Raw genomic sequence first — 20,316 nt, forward strand, 5'->3', positions numbered from 1 at the left:
TTTAGGAAGTAAATTATGCCAGAGAAGGGGTCCAGCTATTACAGAGTAATGGAAATTTCACATTGTCCTTGCTGTTCTCACATATATTTCCCTGCAGAGTCAAATTCAGCAGTTGCATAGATTTGTTCCTATTTGTGCTTGTGGACAGATTTTCATGCACTTTTCCAGCAATCTTTGAAAGATTATTTGAAAATTAATGTAGCAAAAATAGTGTTCAATGTCTGCATTGGCATTCATTATGATGCAGATGCTGTTATTTGTATAGTATGATTTATTCATTAGAGAAGTTAAGTGCAGGATGTGAGGAAAAGATTCGTGTAGAAAAGAAGCAAATGAGGAATTAAATGCAGGAAAAGGTCTTGCAATAAAAGAGTAAAGCTTAGCAAATATATTTGTTCCATATCTGAAGTTTGGATTTTACAAAACTTATTTTACTGCATACACATAGACCTGCATCTAGAGATTGCAGGTCTACTAAAAATCTTTTTTTGAGGCTTATCAGTCAATTTTTTTTATATGCACCAATGTTCAGTTCTTTAGGTTATTCAGAATATTTCCTGAAGACTACAGCAAATTAGACAAGTTTTAAGAGCAACAAGTTTATGCAAAGCATTTCTTCCACGATTCGCATTTATGATCAGTTCCAATAAAGTTATTTAAATAAATATTTAATATTACAAAAATCTAGTTTATTAGCCTTGAAGATTCATTCTCATTTAATTTGTATTCCTCCTACAGATCATGTGAATTTACTTGTTCTGAGTGTGATTCCTTCCTTGGGACATGACTGTTCCTAAATATCATTATTACTATAAACTGCACTATTGTGGTTGGATAAACTGCAATAAAGGAGTCTTTAGTAGATATCATGCAATGCAATATGTAGCAGATCATTAACCTGCATTTGCTGGTTTTCTTTCTTGAACAAGCTTGCAAAAAAGCTTAATCAAGTACTGAGGCACCAGAAATCATAGTGTGGACCATCTTACAAGTTGGTCAGATTTAATGTCTCATTATTATTGAAGTATATTCTGACTTTTGCCAATACATTTTATTCAAAAAGTTTATAATTTAAGGTTTTTCTTTACTATAACGGGAGAATTCTTTGCACAGGCTTTCCAACATTCAAAGTAGAGTGTATTAGGATCATTGCAGCTGATTGCATTGCTATGGCTGTACCCTTAAGTACAAAAAAGCCAAAATCTGAAGTGCATTCAACATTTTAGAATTGCAAAAAATTAAGTCAGTTTTCTTTCCTTGCTTTTACTGATTTACAGTTAGTATTTTGGCAGTGCATTAAGGAGCGAAGTGAAAAGTTGTTAAGTCTGAATCAGTAAAAAAGTTTTCAGTATATTCTAAGTGAATATAGCTGAAAAGAACCCCAAAACTTTCTTTTCTGGAGGCTAATAAATAATCAATATTTATCTTTGTCTTTCACTTCATTCAACATTAAATATGCAGCCAAGGAGTAGGTATTAACCCATTCCAACAGAAGATGTGTTAATATCAGTGGAGGATCTGCTAGAAAACATTTAAGTAGCTTAAGCCATGCTGTGCAATGGTCCATGTATAATAAATAAGTACATTTGAACTTCTCAGTATCAGCTAGTATGTGTATCAACACATGGAATAAGGTTGAAATCTGTACTTGTGTAGAAGAGGACTCTTTTTCTATATATGCCACTAGAAATATAACTCAGTGACTGAAATAATAATAATCATCATCATCATCATGCCATGCTTATGTGCCCAAAGTAGAGTAGTTAAAAAAAAAAAGGTGATTTATGAAATGTGATGAGAGTGTAACCTCCTTGTAGTTAGGTGTTAACATTTTCAGGGTAGTGTAAAGCATTATATTACATAGCATATTACTGAGAACGTTTCTGGCGGTCTACATAAATAATAAAAAATAACTAAATTTCCATATTAGAGGGGTCTTATACAGGGCATCTTGTGACACGGGTATTGTATCTGCCTTCTGTTCCAGTTTTATTGGGGTAAAGATCCAGTTTTATTGATGTAACATCCATGGTGTGTGCTGCTGAACACTTTGCAATTATGCCACCTTCCAGCAACAAAAAGTGCATTTCAGCTTGCTGACTTAAGGACAATTGTGATTCTCACACTTCAGAGCAGGAGTTCTTACCAACTTTGTTGCTTGATGGTTTCTTTTCAGCTTTTCATCTTATTCAGTGCTGTCTCTACAGCTGTTTTTCCCCAAACCAATGTTTGATTCAAAAGTAGTAAGTACTGTAGATGTTAATTTGCTTGGGATGCTTTCACTGCCTTGCCATAGTACCAAGCCTGAGTTTGGATGTAAATCTAATTTTTGTAGCTTCTGTCAATACCACCACTGTGGCGGTTCAGAGCATGAGTTTGGCTTGGGTAATCAGAGGCTTTAACTACAGAGTGAAGCTATACACTGGGGAAAACTGAAGTGCTTCCCAGACTTGCTTTGCAGATGAAGTCTAGATGACTTTTGGCGTCATGTTGGGATGAGACAAATTCTGACCTCTACGTTGATTTGTGAGTAAGGATACCAAAGCACATAAGTGAGAGGAGAGCTGTGTTAATGCTCAGAAAGGTTGTCTGTCAAGCACATTATGGGCACCAGAATCAAGGGGTACTGTAAATCTCTCTTACCCTTCAAACTAAATGTATCCTGAATTGCCCACTACAAACCCATCTCTCTTCATTGCTGTAGAGTCAATTTCAATAGACAAACCTCACTTACTGGGGCATTTGGATAGGTTATTTTTTCAGGCCTTCACCTCCTGTTGGATTAGGATGGCAGTTGCTGTAATCCTCTTGTCTTTGTGGCTGAATTAGTTTAGCACATAATTCTTCAGTGTTTTGTCATGTGGTAATGCTGATAAAACCAAAGCTGCTCCAAGCTTCAAACAGGAAATGATAACATAGAAGGTGAGGAAAATTAATTGCATTTGTATCAACTGCCTGTGATGCGAGACTGGGACAAATTAATCTTCAGTGACCCACTTGCTTCATTGATTTCTTTGGTGTTATATTAAGGAAGAACATGATCCAAGGAGGAACATTATCTACAGCTTTGCTAGGAAATCAAAAAGAACTATGACTTAATACACCCTCATAATGAGTTGTAGTGCTACTTTATTTTATATACATGAAAATATAGGCTCTTCTATTAGTGTGACTATTAGAGCATGTCAAATCTGAGATGAAGTCTACTTCCAGCAGAGTTCTTTTTTCATTTTATGCCAAAGTTATGTTACATTGAAATACTATTTTACCCAAGCTGATTTTTTTTTTTTAATTTGGGGAGCTGGAATCTTTTTTCTTTCTCCTATTTTGTTACTGCAGTTTTACCTTTTCAAAAGCAATGTTTCATTTGTTAGATTCATCATTTCAAATTTCTATTTCTACACAAAAATGTAGGTAGAAATAGGTAGAAAAATAGATAATATGTTGTGCAAGCCCTTCTTTTAACAAGTACCCCAAAAGTAAATTACTAAACCTGAAGTAGTTTCAAGAATTTTTTAGTGTCATTGTAATTTTAGTGAATGAACAGGTATTAGTATTATTATCATTATTTGTATTATTATCATCATCATAAGGTTTATGAATTCTCACAAGCTGATGGATGTTGGAGGATGCCTATTCTATTTGTTAGCTGGACCAAGTTTAAACTTTTTGTTTCTGGGAGACATTTTGTGATCATCAAACTACTGACCAGCTGAGAGTCATAATTCCACAAACTGGTGTGCGTTTAAGAATACAGAGTTTTATTACGTGACCTTGTTATTTAAAATTTCTAAAATATCATCTGTTTACATATTTTTGAGTATTGTCATTGTTGTTTTTGTGTAGGTAAACACATTTGGTTAGCAATTTGTCTTAAGTAGGAGCTGAGACAGTGCTGACAGCACCCAAAGCCTGCAAGGCTGGAGGAGAGAAAATACAGCAACTCAGTGTAACAGCTGTCAGCTGTGAGAAGTGGCAGCATCACTCAACCTGCTATGCTACTCTAGGGATTTTCCCTTCATACAGCTCCTCCTATTGCTTGGAATGAGAGAGTGAAATTTCTGTGAAATACTTAACATGAGGGAAAATAATCTGATGGATTGAAATGTGACTATAATAGTACATCTGTAAATTATGTGTGTTTTGTAGAACCAGAGGCAGCTGTTGCTTTATTTCTCTGCTTGTTGCAGGGGGCAGGAGGCTTTTCTTTTCTGTTTTCAGTTGCAGAAATCCACAAAATTTTAGAGTCCTGTGGCAGAAATGTTAATAAACAATGTGGTGGCAAAGCAGTGGTTAAAGGATATGTTGACATGAAAAATTATAAAATACAAAGAAGGGGACCAGCCACTCTCTTTGGGTTTCTTTTCAAGAGGACTGAAATTAGGGTGCAGTGCTGGTGAGCCTTTATGATATCTGAACCCTTCTCCCTTTTCAGCGCAATCCTCCCATGCTGGTGAATGACCTGTTTGAGGATATCAAAGATGGGGTAATGCTAATTGCCCTTCTGGAGGTTCTTTCAGGGCAGAAGTTGGTAAGTTCTTCCTTCTACAAAAACTTCCTTCTTCTTTATACAAGATTGTTGCATAACTTCTGTGGGTACAATTTTCTAATAAGTTTCTATATTTCTCTACTGTAAAAAAAACTTACTCCTTCATAGGAAAATAAGGTTTTCACTGAGTAGATTATCTGATTACAAAGCATTATTACATATGATTGCAGGCACGCTTGATTGTACACATTTTTATTAATTTTGCCATGTAGCTCATAAAAACTTCTTACTTGTATTAGTCTTTGCAGTTCATCTGGGTTTTGCCACTATGACAAAATCAGGGTTTAAACTGCAAGTTACTTCTGTGCATCTTGGAAAAAAATGAGACTTTTTCTGTTAAATTTATGGCTTTGACTCAAAAAAACCTCAAACAAGCTCCTCAAATTTCATGGGGGCCTATATCCATTTGCATTGACAGTTGCTCTACTACTGTAAAGAGCCTTAAATGATGCCAAATGGCTTTTTCACAGCCAAGTTATGTAAAGAGAAGATGGTGTGCACACAGCAAATAGGCTGTCTTTTGGGAGGCAAGCTAGTTTTGTGCATGGAGGAAAAAAATGAAAGGATTTTAGGCCAAGGGCTCTGACTTTCCCCAAACCAGCTCGCAGATGAGGTGACAGCATCTGAAGGAGCAGTGCAGTCTGTCACTCAGGTGGCTCCAGGGCTCAGATGTTACAGGCTCCTTCACATACAGGCAGTTTGCTTTCCTTTTCATATTTCACCTCTGTTTTGATTGCAGCTGAACCCCAAAATTAGGCAATAAATCAAACTGCAAAAGTGATTTTACTGTGAAATGGGATAAAGCCGTACTTTCCAATGTGTTTCTGCTCCATTGAAATAAATCCCTTTCAGTTTCTGTTAGTCTGAGACAGAAAGCCTCCCTCTTGTGGCAAACCAGAAGTAGTAAAACAGAAAAAGAATTTTAGTGATGGCACCTGTTACAGTGAAATTTGCTGGATTGTATCCTGCCTATATTAGTTAGGGAAAGACAAGAGACATTCCAAAATAAGAATAATGTCTGGTGAACTTAAAGGTTATGTATACCAGCATATGATATCCTGTAGTAACTGCAAGAGGGATCCAGAATTTATAGTAGGCCTTTGTTAAAGCCATTTGTAACATCATGAACACGAATTTAAATTACAATAGTTGCACATTTGCATTACAGTATAAAATTCCGTGGGGAATTTAATTCTACTGTCTGGTATTAGAAACCTAGCATATGTTCTTGATTGAATTTTTGAAAATCTGTCTTTTTTTAGCCTACATGTCTCAAGTTCAGTGAAATTCATTCTTTATGGGAATTTGGCTGAGGTTTTAATTGCCAATAAGGTACTAGAGAGATAGGATGAAAAATCTTAGGTAAAATGTCTCCATTGAAGACTGATTTTAAAATAACAACAATTTTGACTTACACATTGCAGGCAAAAATATTTCACTGAGAGAATGGTGTCTTCTCTCAAATGCATATGTGTATGTATACACACACGTATATGTGTGTGTGTTTGCATGTGTACAAAAATAGTAGTTATTTTGCATTGGGAAAACATCTCTAGGATTTCATGATGTTTATGGACCGAAGCCAACAGTTTGCATCCTGAGATTAAGACATATGTAACTTTTTCATAATGGAATTATCACACTTACATCCCCTGTATCTGTCAGTCCTCCCTCTGATGTATATGCAAAGGTACAGTTCAACAATTTCACTGTTCCAAGGAGCATTTTTACATAGGCCTTGACAATAAATCTGAAAGTTCCGTTTTTGAAGCAGACTGGCATAAATCTAATTGGAGTTTTATCTGTTCTTTCTCTTTAAGCCTTGTGAGCAGGGGCGTCAGCTGAAGCGAATTCACTGGGTTGCCAACATTGGCACAGCTCTAAAGTTTCTGGAAGGTAGACGGGTAGGTATGGTAGCTCTTGGCCCTGGCTTTACTTTTTTTTCCCCTTTGTCTCCATAAGGATATTATTTGTATCCACCCATCTGGTTTTATTCTCCAAAATTTGAGCTATGTATGCAGTCTTCAGTTTCTACACAATATCTAAAAGCTGCTGTAGAGTAAAAATTGTAAGGTCCAACACTAATATGTGGCAATGCAGAGGGTGAAGCCTGTCTTTTTTGTTTTTTAAATTAATAATCAATCACCTTGGAGGATTTTCTTTTTTTAATTTTTTTTTTAAATGTGCTTATTGACTCCTCATGATCTCTACTTTCCTGTTGTTGTTCTCAGCAAAGAATGAATTTCAGTTCAGGAGAGACACTCAATTATAATTTAAAGAATAGATTTCTGGTTGGTCTTCACTTGATTTTACGTGCGAAAAATCTATTCCCTGAAATTACAGATATGAAAATTTAGGGAATATTAAAATTTAGTTTTCATACAGATATGAAAACTTATTAGCTTGCCAGGACTTCAGTCTAATTCCTGGATTTATTGTGGTGCAGTTGGTGCTGTGGCTGTTTTAGAAAAGAAAAAAAAAATTTAACAAAAGAAGAAAACTTAAAACTCATTTTCATCTAGCTTTGAATATCATAAAAAAGCAATGTATTTCTACCCTTTTTTTTGACTTCTCTCTGGATTGTAATGACTCAGATCTGGATTTTTTTCTTTAGATTATAGGTATTTTGTACCCTAATTTCTGCATTTTACTTCAGTGTTTGTCAATGCAGATGTTACACCTGATGAATTTTAAGTCTGCACAATACTGTTCACTGAGATTTGTTGGATTTTGGCAATCTTTCCCTGCCTTTGACTCTCTGACATCTAGACCTAATTGCAGCTATGTTATATGGGAAACAATCTTAGCAGATGCCTGTAAAAGTAAATTGGAAAGATTTTAAATTGAAAATGTATAACCAAAGCAAAGAAAAATATATTTCTGATGCAAAAGTCCATCTTAGCTCACAATCTACCTACCTGAGGAAGTATAGTTTGTTAATACAAAGCATAAGGCAAAGCTGGGGTGAAGAGCAAAACGGCCACACTTCCTTAGTTTCCAAGTCACAGCGTGGTGGGTGACCCTTCTTGGATCCCACAAATATTATAGCAGTGCAGCTGGAAAACTGGCCCTGCCAAGGATCAGGAAAGATTGCCAGAGCTCTGTGTTTTTCCTTCTGGTATCTCAGGATTTTTGTGCGGACTCATCTTAGTAGTTGTGTTAATGTCCCGGATTTTCTTCTAGAGGGAGTTGGAAATATGCAGGGTGTCAGCAGATCAGGGTGGCCAATAGCAGTGTTCCATAAGCTGATCCAACCTAAAGGATGCCTCTATCCAGCCTGTCACCCTTCTCCTCCCAGAGGAGATGGGGATACTGTTCAGATATCAAATGCCCCTTCAGCAGCTGGATGCCATCCCTGGGTTGTGCTCAAAGGGCAGCAAACACAGACAGGATCTCCTTCCTCTGTGGGCTCTCCCATGAATAAACCTTATTACACTTTTAATCAACTTCCTGTTTTCAATGTCCAAAGAGACTTCTGCTAACACTCCTGTGTTCTGGTTTGAAAGCAAAACCAGTGAGAAACTCCTAGTCAGAAATACAGTTTACTAGGAAAAGGAAAAGCAAAATACATGCAATACAAAAGAAAAACCAGTGACAATACAACCTGACACCCTGTTGGTCTGGGTGTTGGTAGCCGTCCAGTTGGATTGGTGGCTGCAGTCCTCCTGGAGTGGCAAATGGGGTTCTTTTGGAGCAGTGATCCTGTAGAAAGGGTATGGTCTTCCTCTGATGATCCAGTGGAGAAGACAGTTGTTCCTCTGGCAATCCAGTAGAAAGACTGACTGCTCTGTCCCAAATCCCAGATTATAGCTAGGTGGGGATGCTTAACTCCTCCCCCCTGGGCAGAGCATCTCACAATGGGCTGATATGATTCTCTGACTCATGTGCTGGGTCCATTAAACAGAAATGGCTCCTGGAAGGAGTTACCTCTGAGTCATGAGGCAAGACATTGATGGGCCCATTAACAGGAGATAAGGAAGAAACAGTGCCCCTCCTGGTTTTCAGCAGCTCTTGAGGATGGGAATAGAGTACATCTTAATATTGTAACCTAGGACATCCTGTTACACTATGAACTACAGATCACAATTCACAGATACTATTCTGGACAAAATTGGTTTTCTTTTTAGTTCTGGATCCATCTTAATGGTGTATAAAATAAAGGTAACTCAATAACTAGGCTAGATAGACTGTGCTTCTGTGAACAGTAGCCTAATCAGAAGCTTTAGCTGAGTCCCTGTAAGTCTTTTGATTTGTAATAAATACTAAAATAACCTCACTTCCTAGAAAAAGAAAAGGTTTTCTTGGAATTGGTCCAGCTGAGAGAATGAGGTATATTTTTTTTTAAGATAAGGAATGGAAAATTTTCCTTATTGACTGGTGGAGGAACTAGTAATGTCATTTCTCCTAGAGTTTTGTCGACTTCTTCATGGAGAGGATTAAAAATGTGAACTGTAGGGACTTCGCTGTGCCTCTTCCAAAGCAGCCTGTGCAGATTTAATTTGGAAAAAAACTTAGAGGTCTGGACAACATTTTGTTTGCACTTGACATTATCTACTGGATTTCCAACTGCTTATTCAGAAAAATACAATTATTTCTCTGTTTTGGAGAGACAAATGATGTTGCTTGAAATCATTCTCCATCTTTTCCTTAGACTGCTCACCAGGGTTTATCTACAACCTTTGTCCTTGGACAGGCTTGTAGTAGATGGGCACTTTGGCAGTCATTCATATTTTTATCGTGATTGGTGTCTGACTCTTAGTTTTGCTGAGGAAATATGTACTAACATAGCTGCTAACTTTCCAATATTAATTTTTTTATCTCATTTCCTAGAGCATTATCTGCATGTTTTTTTCTTTATCATACATTTCTCTCTTTTTTTCCATCTATCTTATGAATTTATTTTAGGGTGATATTTTATTCAGACTGTAGATTAGCAGTTGAGAGTTAATAGTCATGAAATCTGTTCCCATTTCTGTTGAAAAACTTAATTTGACCTTGGACAACTAATTTTTTCCCACTCTATTTTTAAAAGAGCTATTGTTAGGCTTCTCTCACAAAGGGGCCTTAATCAGTGGTTGTGATATCCTTTACAATAAAATGCTCTTTGAAGGAGAACCCTAGTATTCTTTCTTCCCTTTTCTTTTTTTATACTTTTTCCACCCCTTTCCTTTTTACATTTTTATTTTTAAACTCACTTTTCTTTTTTTATTACACGTGGTTTAGAACTTTATCGATAAACCCCTGCATAATTTAAAATCTGTTGCAGAGTATTTAATTTGTTCTCCTGATAAAATTTTATTGTAAGATAGGCCAAAAATGTGCTTTCTTTACATTAAAAATGGATTAATGCATTTACCTAAAAATTAATCATTTAAAGTTTATTTTTGTGTCATATTTTTCCTTTTGCTTTTCATGCTAGTCCGTATACAGAGGATCTCCGGTTTGTACAGTGTTTCTATCTAATTTTTATTTTTCTTTCTGCTTGAAATTATTTTTTCTACATATAATAGCATGGATCGGTCTTAAAAGTTTTCCATTATCTGCAAAACCTTTCTAAATGTGAAATTATAATTGTTTTAATGTGAAATTGCACTGTTGAGTATTTGGGTTTTTTAAATTGAGAATCTTGTTTGATTGCAGAAATGCGTTTCAAATATAGAACCTATTTGAAATGCATTTCTTAATTGCTATACTTTGTGTGTGGTAGTAACACATTTTCTTTTCTATATAGATTAAGCTTGTCAACATAAACTCAACTGATATTGCTGATGGGAGGCCTTCTATTGTGCTTGGCTTGGTGTGGACCATAATTTTGTATTTTCAGGTACTATATTTTTTATACTTCAGAGTCACTTGCTCAAACAATTGCTCAGATCATCACTTTGTATGAACTGATGTAGTTCCAGGCTTTCACTGTAGCTAAGTCACTTTGTCATTTGCTGAGGATGTGATCCTGAATAAAGCAACAAGTGATGGTGCTTCACGTTGCATAAAATTAGATGCTTGTCTGTGGTATAGATTGGTCTTTGCCTAGAGCAGAGTTCCTTCATCACTGAGGCATATTCTTCTGCTTTCTCTAAAGAATACAACATAGCAAAAGTGGAAAGTAATAGAATTGTGGATTCTTGGTACAATTATCTTCAGCAACCTCGGTGGTGACTGTGCTGAACATCTAATTACGGTGCACTGGATGTCAGTCAGTAATTATTCTCAGACCATACATGTAAACATGGTGATTTCACTGGCAGATGCAGGTATTTGCAAGGATGAAATTTAGCTGTGAATCATATAGATTGAGAGAGGGTTGAATTTGTAGAGGAGAAATCACTTGCATTCTGTTGAAGTTAGGTGGGAGGTAAAACTGGCTTCTAAATCCTGTCCATATGGGTTAACAAAGTGAGTCACTGTTCAACACTCAAAATAACAACTAATTTTATTGCTCTTCTTTATGGGATTCTTTGGCTCCCTTGTGATGTCTCAGGGATGCTGTTCTCCTCAGCACCAACCACTTTGATGCCTTTGTAGTTCAGAGTTCATCAGAATAAAAGTTAGTCAGAATGATATTGACATTTTAATTTATAGCTCATTGAAATGAAGAGAGAAGATCGTGTTTCTCAGTCTTACTGAGACTCTAGTTCTCTGCATCATTTTTGTCATTTTTTGACCTTTCCTTTAGTTCTCACAGGCAGATACATAATTTTAACATGATTGAAAGCAGCAATCCGTAAGAGCTGTAGTTCTCATTCTGGCAAACTCATTCTGTGATGTGAAAACTTTGGATTTTAAGAGGACAGCATAAAAAAATCCTGCAACTTCCTCTGGATATAGCTTTATCATGTTAAGGAACCAAATTGTTAGTCAAATTAATGTTCTTGAAAGAATCAAGTTAATTAAGATTTTCATTTGATGAAAAGCATAATTACCATCCTACACCCTCAGCAAGCACTTTTAATGCCCTTTGCTTGCAGTACATTCATTATTTCATCACAAGGTACCTCTAAGTACCTTTGTATACAATTGAATTTATACCACAACAGTACAACAGGAAGTAAAAAAACTATCCAGATGAGGTCACTGCCATTCTTTAATTGAATGGCACTCTTCTGAAATTAGTAGATTATTTTATAATCTGAAGTTAAACTACCTGTAAGGTATTGTCTTCTGTTTTGATGATAATTTGCTATACTAGATAATATGACACACTTGCATATTTTTCTAGCTGTAGGGTGTAAAGTCAATAATTGTTAGATGCCTTTTGCTTCTGAATTTAAGACCATCACCTGGGCACATACATTAGCGTTTCTACAGCTCCTGTAATGTATGCTTAAATAAAACACAGTTAATTATAGCTAGTGCCCAACTTTATTTAGACAGTTGTATTGGGAAATTATTAAAGAAACTGGTGTGAATCAAGAAGGTTATCTACAAAGAGTTCATTCACATTTTTTTCCCTGCAGATTGAGGAGCTTACAAGCAACCTCCCACAGCTGCAGCCCTTGTCTAGCAGTGCTTCCTCTGTGGAAAGTGTTGTCAGTTCAGAAACTGCAAGTCCCCCAAGCAAACGGAAGGTGGTAACCAAGGTCCAAGGAAGTGCCAGGAAGGCTTTGTTAAAATGGTTACAGTACACAGCAGCAAAGTAAGTAAACTACAGATTAACTGATGTTATATTTTAAGTGAAAGCTTTTTGCTCACATTCTAAGCTCTCTCAGTCAGGGATCATCCTTTTGCTCTTTATCTATAAAGTACCTTCCTCTATATATAATTATAGATCCCCTCACCACATTCTTTTTGACAGCTGAGGCTGCTACATGTTACCACCATACAACAAATCAAGTAATAATTAATGTTTTACATTAATTTTGCATGCAATCATATTTTATAATTTGCATTTGTGTGACTAATGAATGGGATTATCTCTGACAGAATGAGGAGCTGAAAGGGGAATTAGATGTCTGAATGACAGTGCATTAGTCCTGCTGCCAAAACTCTTGGTGTGACACTGCCAGTACCACACTGATTAAGCGTTCCTCAGTGAAAGCTTGGAGGAACAACTTGCTGTTGAAAGGAAAATGGTGAAAAGTTATGTATATCCCTCTGTAGTTTCTTGATACATTTTAATGTTATTACACAAATTGCTGAATCTTCATTTTTCCTAACCCAAGTTATTTTGGAGTTATTTCTTGCTATGTCTAGTTAACTTAAGAATTTTTTCCTTTATTCTGTAAGATTATCCCATGCTGTTTCAGCTTTCAAAAAGGCATTAACCCCCTCATAAATTATATCAAAAATACTGTAGTAGTTTGATAGTTTCCACACTAAGAAAATCAGAGATGTAAAATAACATGGATTTATTTGCTCAAATTAAAGAATCACTGCTATTTCAAGACATCAATTGTGCAAAATATAGAGGGGAAATGATCAGTTATTGGATGATGCCTCAGAGAAAATAAATGTAATTGCAAAGATTCAGACTTATGCATAGGTAGAATACAGTAATTTATAGTGCAGTGCTGTCTAATTTGAATTTCTTCCTTTGCACTGTTGTCTGTAAGACACCGGCAATGTAAAGTGATCAGCTTCTATTTCCAGACATGCAAACAAACAAAATGAAAATAGATTCATAAATTAAGCTGTCAGTTTTATTGGGAAGAGTTGATAAAATATGACAAAAGAAGCTGAGTGATGCCTAGTGGCACGCTTCACCTGGGCCTGCTTCACACTGTTTGCAAGGGCTACTTCCTTAAAGTCAGTGAAAGTGTTTCACTGATCACAGTGAGATTTGAATGAAGCTCTTCTCAGTTACAGTTACGTGAACCTCCCAATGGCAAGACTACCTTAGTGTCTTAGTGTCCTGAAAGGATGCTTGCGTGCTCAGAACAAGTTAAAAACCATCTTGCTGTCTGTGGATCACCATACCTTTCAGAACTACTGGTAAAAGAAGCAGTGATTCGGACGTGTGGTTCAGTTCTGATTACTTTCTTATTGTATATTGCTATTTCTGGATCATTTGTGTTTATTTTTAAATAAACTTTTTTATTAAGTATTCTAAATAAATGAATTTTTAGTAGCATTCATTCTTTTGATAAGAACATAGAGAAATTTGAGTATTGTAGTTTCCCCTAAACAGCAGTGATGTTGCTCTTCATGGTATCATTTTAAAAAATAACAGGTTAGTGAAGGTTTTTTTGAATTTTATTTGTATGATACTGATGTACCTAAGTGAACTGCAGCTGTTTTAACTGTTTTAATGGAGTGAGATTTATAGGGAGGGAGATAACAGTGATTGGAAGTGTGTGCATCCACAGACTCTGTGTGTGTCATATAACATCTTTGAGAACTTTGACCCTCCATTGCTCATTGCTTTGTGGCTTATTGGCTCTAGCAAGCCCACTGGAGACAAATACATCATGTATATGATAAAAAACACTTGGATCTTTATAGACAGAAATGAATTTATGCAGTGGGTAAATGGGACTGCAGTTGACCTAACTGGGCAGGAACAAGTGGTTTAGGTTTAATAATGAGTTACCCCTGGGTGGAGCATTCATATCTCTCCCTGTTTCATTTAGTCCTGATGTTGTTAGTAACTTTCATACCCTTTCATATTTTTTAGGCAAGTTGGAATTGAAATCAAAGATTTTGGACAAAGTTGGAGGAGTGGTGTTGCTTTTCATTCTGTTATTCATGCTATCCGCCCAGATTTAGTGGACATGGAGAAAGTGAGGGGAAGGTCAAACAGAGAAAACCTGGAAGAAGCCTTTGCAATTGCAGAAGCAGAACTAGGAATCCCAAGGCTCCTTGACCCAGAAGGTACCTAATACTTAGCTGAAAAAGAATTTTTCAACTTGAAGAAGTTTCAACTACTTGGTGTGTTTTAAGCCAGATGTGCTAATTCATTGTGGTTAGATATGTAAGCAGCATTTTATGCCATTCAGCTAAAAATTTAATTTTCCATGTTTTTATTTGTCTAGATGTGGATGTTGAAAAACCAGATGAAAAGTCTGTCATGACCTATGTAGCCCAGTTTTTGAAGTACTATCCTGATCCTCATCATACAGTGACTGATGTGCCAGAGAATGAAGTAAGTTTCTCTTGCATAACTATAAAACCAGTTTATAATGAAGGGGGGGGGCTTTATAAATATATTTTGTAGCTTTCTTTTGGTTTATTATGTTTCCTTGTGATGAGCAGTTCAAGTGACAAGCACACTACGAAAACTGGGAAAGATTAGCCAAGAATAAAGGAACAAGTCTTGCAGATGTTCAGTAGGTAGAGAAAATAGTATGGTGATCTTGCAGATATTTTCCTCTTTTCAGAAGTACCAGGAGCAAAAAGTAGCACTAACAGTTATTGTAAATAGTAGCAAACCAATGGATCCTAAAGTTTCTTAACAGGTTTTTAAGCATAACACCAATGATACTGTAATAATTTGTTACCTGAAGCAATGTGTCATTTATATTTCTATCACACTGGGTTTCTGGATAAGAACAGGAAAGGTCCAAGATATTGCTTAGGTAGAGTCTTTGGACTTTTATGCTTGAGAGGCATTTACAGTTTTGGCAGAGGTTCCTTTCTATTTCACACTGATGTTTAACTCTTTGTTGTAAGGAATTGTTTTCAGTCGTGTTTTTTCATTGGAATTTGTTTTGTGTAGGCTCTAGTGCCTTGGCTTTGCCCTGGAATGCTGTGCTCAGCAATGCCAAGTTATCATGACTCACTTCCTAGTGCTGATTTGCTTTCTTCATGGCAAACACGGGAAGCACTGCTGAGACAATCTGCTCAGCCCCAGCAAGAGAGAAAGAGGAAGCAATTTTTTGTCTGTGTTTCTCTGCATTCCCTACAGAGGTAGAAAAGAGCTTTGAAAGGAGTGTGTGAGGCTAAGGCAGCGGTAGCTTTGCTGTTAGATTCCAGGGCCTGAGTTCTGGAACTTGCTATTTTCCTTCCTGCAGCATTAATCTGGGTACATACTTGTGCCAGTGTCTCAGCATCCCACTAAGCAATGGGCAGCTGAAGGGATTGAGTGAGCACTGCAGCCTCGTTCTGTGGCCTGTTCAGGCTGAGCCCGCCCTGCCATCCTCATACCATGGCACACAGGGCAGCTTCTGCTGCCAACAGCCTTGGTCAGGCCTTCTGCCATGCTGGGATTGGGTTTTGAGGACCAACCTCACCCCCTTCCCCTGAACTTTATGCAGAGATGATGCAGGAGAATGGAGGATTGAGCCATTCCATGCCGTACCTGTCTCTGGCTGTACCCACAGATTTGCCAGCACACGAATTATGGAAGGGCGCATAATGAGCTGCATCTGGAATTCTATGTCAATTACTGGGAAGCAGAACAAAGATCAGTTTGACATGCTAATGTGCTGATCTCAGAAGCACTTCCTCTTCTCAGATATTCCACTAGCAAGCCACATAAATTTTGGTACAAGTGCTGACCCCCTTGCATGTCATGCTGCAGAAACCAGTAACTCCCAGACTTTGAGAAGAAAGTAGGAGTTTGACATTGCACTAAATTTCTCATGTCATCATTCTTTGTTTCCTGGAGGAAGAGCTAGGTTCCTTTTTACTGTCTGTGGTTAGTTTAGTTACTTAGAATAGGATTCACCTTTAAAATCTAAAAAGTTTACAACACTCCACCTGTGGTCAGCAAAAGATAAATGCTTCCCCAGATACATCTTTCTTAAGACAGTTCAACAGAGATAAAACAGAGTCAGATTAGTCCATCCCTCAGGTAATGATATATAAAACATTGTTTGCAGATGATTAAAAAACTTTTTGTTTTTGTGACTAGTATAACCCCTATTTTTAGCCTCTCTGTCTTCCTGCTGAAGTATAGTCTAAAGAAATACTTATCACACAATCCAGGTACCTGGGAGAGATAACCTTGCAAGACTCTAGTCCCCTGAACTCTTGGACTAATCCTAATTTCTTGTTTAAGAATATATTTTGCCTGACAGTGCCTGCTGTAGAATAAGTTGGACAGTAGATGCTGGATACAACTGGTTTTATCTACCTTGCCTGAAGAAGTGAAAAGGGACTGTCCTAGTTGCAGATGCCTATTTAGTTAGAAGGATCCTACTTCAGACTGGACTGTGTCTGGGTGAATTTTGGCAGGGAGAGGGAGGGCAAGAGGAGATTTCTAACCCTCTTTCCCCACCTCCACCCAGCTCAGCCGTCACTGTGTTTCCTCAAGATGTGTTGTCCACACAAATTCCCGTTCATCTTCCCTTCTTATTTAATGCTCAGTTTATAAAGAATTTGCATTGGAAGAAGTGGAGTAATGATTGAAACTTATCCCTTATTTGGTGTCAGAGGGAGCAGCTATTTGCATGTGCATTTTCAGAATTAAAAGGGGTCTAATCTCTCATGCATGGACCAGCTATGAACATGTATGAACTCATGTAGTCAACATATCTCAAAGAAACACAGTGACTCTAAGGTAAGTAATTATTTTTCCAGATAAAATAAATTATGTAGTGACTAATAATCTGGAAATCAAATCTAATATGAAAATTACTTCACTAGATATAATACAGACACATGAGCTTGATAATAGTTCTAAGTACATCTTGTATTCCTACATGTGTGGCTCTTACTGTTCTCTCTGGACTTTCTGCCTGCTTTGCTTTATTTTATTTTGCTTCTTTTCTTTTTTTTTTTTCTCCTTGCTTCTTGTTTTCCCATTTGTTTCATATTGCTAGGAACTTCAAGCAATCCCAACTTTTGTCATTTCTTTTATGAAATTTAAGGTAAGGGTGTATACTCAGAATAATTGCTTGGATTGGACCTTTCATGGTTGTTATCTTTTTTTAATCCTGCACTTATTTGAATTTAGATTTTGGGGGGCTTAATGCATATTAGTTTACCAACTTTAAGTTTATCTTTCCTGAAAAGCAGTATATTAACATGATGAATCTAGGTCTGCTCTCTTACATGAGCTGACCCTAACAGCTTAACACTTAATTTTGTAAATAACTTCACAGAAATATAGAAAAGAAAGTCAACATTCCTATAATAAATCTCAGACTATGCTCTTGATTTTCTTAAGTATAGATATAAACATGAAATAATTAGATTATAGTTCAATATTTCTACACATCTAATCTCATTTTAGATGGATATTTTGTATGTCTTTAGGTTTATAGAGTAGATAGTAGAGTGTGTGATTGTGTAAGTGATGTGTGTGGCTTGTGAGTTGGAGGGAGAGTATTCATTTGTAATTGTGTGATGTGCTGCTCCTTTTTCATCTAAATTATTATATTTTTAAAAATATACTTTTTTAACCATCCTAGACTTTTAGCTACTTCTAATTTTCTAGTATTGACTGAGAGAAGTTGAGAAACCTAACACAGAGTATATGAAGTGAGCATTCAGAAGTGAAACTGGAAGACTGCAGAAGTGAATACATTGTGAAATAAATAGCAGGTGTCACTGCAGTCAGTCAGTCAATAGTGTTTATAGTTTTATCTGATCCAATTAATTGCCTAGATTCCACATTCTTGGGGGGTTTTGGTTGGGATTTTTTTTTCTAAATAAATTTATAAAATAGATTATTTTAAAATTACTAGGATCAAGGGTTCATCTTCATCTCATATTATGTATATCTAACTAATGATGTATTGAAGCAAAGATTTATATCGATAGCAGAATTACTCCTATATTCTCAATCCATTCAAGCAAGTTTGGGCACCTTTAATGTGACTTTATAAATCCTTAGCCTTACACAGCCCCAGTACATTACTTAAGCCAGAGGAGATTTGAAGTGGTAAAAGCTCTGCCGATTTCCTTATCATGGTATAAATTTAGCTGTACTTAAAGCTCACCCCCTCAAAGTATTTCTGATGTAAAGTCTTTCTCTTCTTGTGCTCTGATGAGCAAGTAATTCAGAAGATAATCCTGTCATCTCTGACATTTTTATGCCAGCAGAGTTCCCCAGTGTAAGAGGAATTTCCTGAGCAGCAGCTGCAAAAAATAGCTTTCTGAGCTTTTCCAAGGATTTAGTCTACTTCTGCAGCTAGTCATTAATACTTCATCCCTGAAGGTGATGCCTGGCTCAGCTTTCACCCTCTGTCTGTGATACTGCTGTCAGAGAGTGAGTTTCAGTAACCTATATATATATATATATCCAGTAACCTGTATATATATATAAGCCAGAGTTTTCAAAATGAGCAGCAGAATCAGTTGAATTTATGCAGAAACGTTTTTGAAGGGACTTCATTTTCTCAGTACATGTGCAATACAATGATTCCATGTCCCTGAAAAACAGACTTAAGCTTTTTTCATTTAAAAGGTAATAGTTGAAAATTTTATTGTGTCTGTGCCTGAGAATTTGATCAGTACACCTTGTTTATAATTACATATTAGGGAACTAAACAAAATACTTCCTCTCCAGTCCATAATTGAAATTCTCATTATATTTTAAGCTCTTCAAACCCTACAGTATTCTGTATTATGTAATTTTCAAATTAAATCTGGCATATCAGTTAATAAAATACTGATTCTGGGCTGAAAACTTTCTTTGCAAATTTTTGCCATTATCACACCAGAACTCAAACTCTTCTCTCTAAATACCTTTTTTGATGATCCTCGTCAGCTGAGTGCTCCAATTCTGTTCATCTCTACGAATATGTGAACATTCATGGAATTGTGTAAGGATAAATTAATATTTAGAAATGCTGCTTGGAAGTAGCATACTGAATGAACCACAGGATTTTAGATAAATTCAAATAGATGGATCAGAGATCAATGGTCCTCATGCCAGAGAAAGCACAAATAGTTATATTTATTCTAGATAATTTCTGTTTGATGATTTATCTTCTGATCTTTATGCTACTTTAGAGGGCCAGACTTTAGAAAATAGTTTGCATATCAGTGAGAATGTAATTTTGATTTTTTTTTTTATTAAGAGTAAGAATACTAGACACTAACGAAAGTCTTTTTTTAAGAATGATAGCTCATTAAATCTGGTGGGTGTTGATGACAAGTACCTTGGTGTCTAAGAAAGTGAATCTCTTTTGTTGATTTCCCAAACTGAGACTTTAAAATGCTTTAGTATCAACCAAGGACCAGAGAATTTAATTTGCAGGTGATAAGTGGTTTACTGAACTGGACACCTGTGAAAACATATGAATAAATAAAAGATTCATCATGCATTGTTACACAATGTAATTTATAGCATCCAGTTAGGTGGTTGCTAAAGCATCTACATATTTTGCAATTAAAGTGATCAAAATTTTCCTAAATTAATAGTTTTTTAAAATGCAGAAGGCTAAATGCTGCCTCTTAATTTAGAATCAGAGAAACCATATGTGGTCTGAGAGAGGTGAAGCTGTTCCTCTGTTATCTTCAGGTGCCATCAAGGTATTCTTAATCCCAGAGATTCTCTATTTCAAAAACATTTGGTCAGAATGGGTTTTAAATTTAAAATTTTAAACTAGTGATGTAATCATGCAAAATAACTGCTATGCTCAGATTACTGTATGAACAGTTGCAGTCATATAGATGCTCTGTCTTACCTTAAGTAATATGAGGAATATGGAACAGTGTTTTACGAAACTGAATTTTATAGTGTGAATTAGAAGTAATATACAGAGCATTGGTGCACACTTCTTCCCTTCATCAGTTCAATCAACAATATCTTACTGAAATTTTCAGTTAGTGAGATTGCTGTATATTTTCAATCCACTAAGATGGATAGTTTAGTATTGCTTTTATGGCGCTGGCAGCTAAATACTAATAGAGATCTCGGTAGTCTCACTAAAGTTATA

The 20,316-nt window shown here is 36.2% G+C and overlaps 1 protein-coding gene across 16 annotated transcripts in view; it reads left to right on the forward strand.

Moving 5' to 3' along the window:
• The window catches only part of SYNE1 (spectrin repeat containing nuclear envelope protein 1), a 290,057-nt gene that overhangs the window by 55,712 nt on the left and 214,029 nt on the right, over window positions 1-20,316 (forward strand). For 13 of the 16 annotated variants that reach the window (XM_054279435.1, XM_054279434.1, XM_054279440.1 and 10 more), the window contains exons 4-10: window positions 4,436-4,531; window positions 6,370-6,453; window positions 9,969-9,989; window positions 10,281-10,373; window positions 12,007-12,185; window positions 14,163-14,359; window positions 14,521-14,630. In XM_054279435.1, the coding sequence (XP_054135410.1) occupies window positions 4,436-4,531; window positions 6,370-6,453; window positions 9,969-9,989; window positions 10,281-10,373; window positions 12,007-12,185; window positions 14,163-14,359; window positions 14,521-14,630 (780 nt within the window). The remainder of the gene's footprint in view (window positions 1-4,435; window positions 4,532-6,369; window positions 6,454-9,968; window positions 9,990-10,280; window positions 10,374-12,006; window positions 12,186-14,162; window positions 14,360-14,520; window positions 14,631-20,316) is intronic. The other 3 variants (XM_054279438.1, XM_054279450.1, XM_054279451.1) reach the window with 1 other exon arrangement.

Source organism: Melozone crissalis, unplaced genomic scaffold (assembly GCF_028551555.1).
Source record: "Melozone crissalis strain CALT ecotype California unplaced genomic scaffold, PUWL_Pcris_2 ptg000027l_1, whole genome shotgun sequence".
NCBI classification, from domain to species: Eukaryota; Metazoa; Chordata; class Aves; order Passeriformes; family Passerellidae; genus Melozone; species Melozone crissalis.